At 57.4% G+C, this 1,891-nt stretch overlaps 1 protein-coding gene across 1 annotated transcript; it reads right to left on the bottom strand.

The window, feature by feature from the left end:
• Window positions 1–600: 600 nt before the first annotated feature.
• LOC109758735 (uncharacterized) lies at window positions 601–1,621 on the bottom strand. The gene is made up of 2 exons (XM_020317603.4): window positions 1,333–1,621; window positions 601–1,232 (listed from the first exon to the last, which is right to left on the bottom strand). Exons 1-2 carry the CDS (start codon window positions 1,390–1,392, stop codon window positions 750–752), a joined length of 543 nt encoding a protein of 180 aa, XP_020173192.1. The 5' UTR covers window positions 1,393–1,621; the 3' UTR covers window positions 601–749.
• Window positions 1,622–1,891: the final 270 nt, after the last annotated feature.

The raw sequence follows: 1,891 nt of genomic DNA, 5'->3' as shown, positions 1-1,891 counted from the left end.
CGAGTGGGTGAGCGCGCCTCCGGTGCACTACGCCGCGATGCCGGAGGAGGAGGTGGCCCACCTTGAGCGCTGGAAGGTGCACTGGCTCGCCGAGGAGGGGAACGATGGCGAGCGGCAGATGCGCCGGGAGCAGCAGCTGCGCCGTGACGAGGAGGCACCGCGGCTTGCGGAGAAGGAGGAGCGCGCCCGGCGAGCCGCAGGTGTCCCAGCAGACGTCGGAGGAGGCTGTCCTGGCAGCCTACCAAGCGGCGTTCGGTGGGCTGGCCCGGTTCCCGTCTTCATCAACCTCACCAGGGTGATGACGACGGCAAGGGCAAGGCGGATGTTTAGAGCAGCGTGCGGGCGCAATTTTTTTTATGTTTCAATTAATATTTAATTACGTTTTAAGTGGACTTTGGCTGGCGGTTGACTGATCATTTAATGTTTTATTATGTTTATTTCTACAACTGTTGTTTTTCGGACGCGGGTAAATTTGGGTCGGCCTCCGTTGAACGCATAAGCTGATCCAAATGAAAAAATGGACGCGTCCGTTCGCCTGGCCGGCCAATGCCAAATGGACAAAAAAGGACAAAACGCGTATCTTGAGTCGACGCGTTGGAGTTGCTCTAAGTAATTCATTACAGAACCTGACACGAGTACATCAAATCGGAGGCAAACTTACACCAAATGGGCGGAAATCACACAAGAGGGAAACCTACAATTATGTAAAAGGCCCGCGAACGACCAAACGAGTAAAGGAAGCAAATTAGCTAGTGATCCCTGGTGATCTTCTCGGTGGTGGTGTCCTTGGCGGTGTTGGTGTTGTCGCCGCCCATGCCCAGCGTGTTCGCCACCGCGTCCTTGGCGCCCACCACGGCGTTCACCACCGTCTCGCTGGCCTGCTGGAGCACGCCGCTGGTCTTGTCCTTGCCGGCGACGGCTGATTCCTTGGTGTACTGTGCGGCGTCGGAGGACCGCTCCTGCGCGTACTGCGCCGTCTCCGACGCCTTCTGCTTGGCCGCCTCTGTTGCCTCGGCGGCCTTCTGCTTGGCCGCCTCCGTCTTCTCGCCGAGGAAGCTGCCTGTCTGGTCCTTGCTCTCGGCGGCGCGGTCCTTGGCTGCCTGCGCCGTCTGCGCCGTCTTGTCCTTGGCCTCGCCGGCCTTCTGCTTGGTGGCCTCGGCCGTCTCGCCGGCCTTCTGCTTAGTGGCCTCCGTGGCCTGCCCCGCCTTGTCCATCATCTGCCCGGTCTTCTCCTGCACAACGAAGAGAGCATTTCAGATCACCGCCGGAAGCAACGGCGCATGCGCGCGGCAGCAGGATGAAGTGGTAGGCACTATAGGAGATGACGGTTACCTCGGTGCGGGCCTTGGTTTCGCCGGCCATGTAGCTCGCCTGGTTCTGGTTGGAGGCCATCTCCTCTTGTCTTCTCTCTCACTAACAAACACGAACTGAAATCACTCGATCGGAAGGACCAAATCTCACTGCTAGTATTGCTCAACTCTGGCTTGGATGAATCGATCGACTGCTTGTGTTGGAAAGGAGATTGGAGCAGGCGGCATTTATAGGCAGAAGCAACGGGACACGTCGCTTGGCGGTGCTCGTACATGGCCGCCACGTATAGAAAGTAGCTTCGCGAAGCTCGATCGCTCACCCATATCACGAGCTGCTGATTCGATCCAACACATGCGGACGCCGGTGCCGAAGGCCAAGTAGGAGACCAACACAAGTGTAAAGACAGGTCCAGGAAGGAGATTGGGTGGGGTAGTGTGACGGTGAAGTCCAATGCCGACGTTACTCACGATGCAAAGAAAAGGTAGAAATGTACTACAAGTAGGATATGAGGTGGTCGGCGGGCCACGCGCCCTAGCTTTAGCTTCTGTTTTCTTTTTTCAAAGCTCTAGCCCCTGTTAGA

This window comes from Aegilops tauschii, chromosome 1, assembly GCF_002575655.3.
Source record: "Aegilops tauschii subsp. strangulata cultivar AL8/78 chromosome 1, Aet v6.0, whole genome shotgun sequence".
Taxonomy (NCBI): domain Eukaryota; kingdom Viridiplantae; phylum Streptophyta; class Magnoliopsida; order Poales; family Poaceae; genus Aegilops; species Aegilops tauschii.
This window is presented reverse-complemented; position numbering and strand designations above follow the sequence as displayed.

Bases quoted from the DNA above. Each gene is read 5' to 3' on its own strand.
- LOC109758735 (XM_020317603.4), bottom strand. From the start codon at position 1,392: ATGGCCTCCAACCAGAACCAGGCGAGCTACATGGCCGGCGAAACCAAG. The intron at 1,233-1,332 runs GTAACCGTCATC...TTCGTTGTGCAG, and splicing joins AAACCAAGGCCCGCACCGAG to GAGAAGACCGGGCAGATGAT.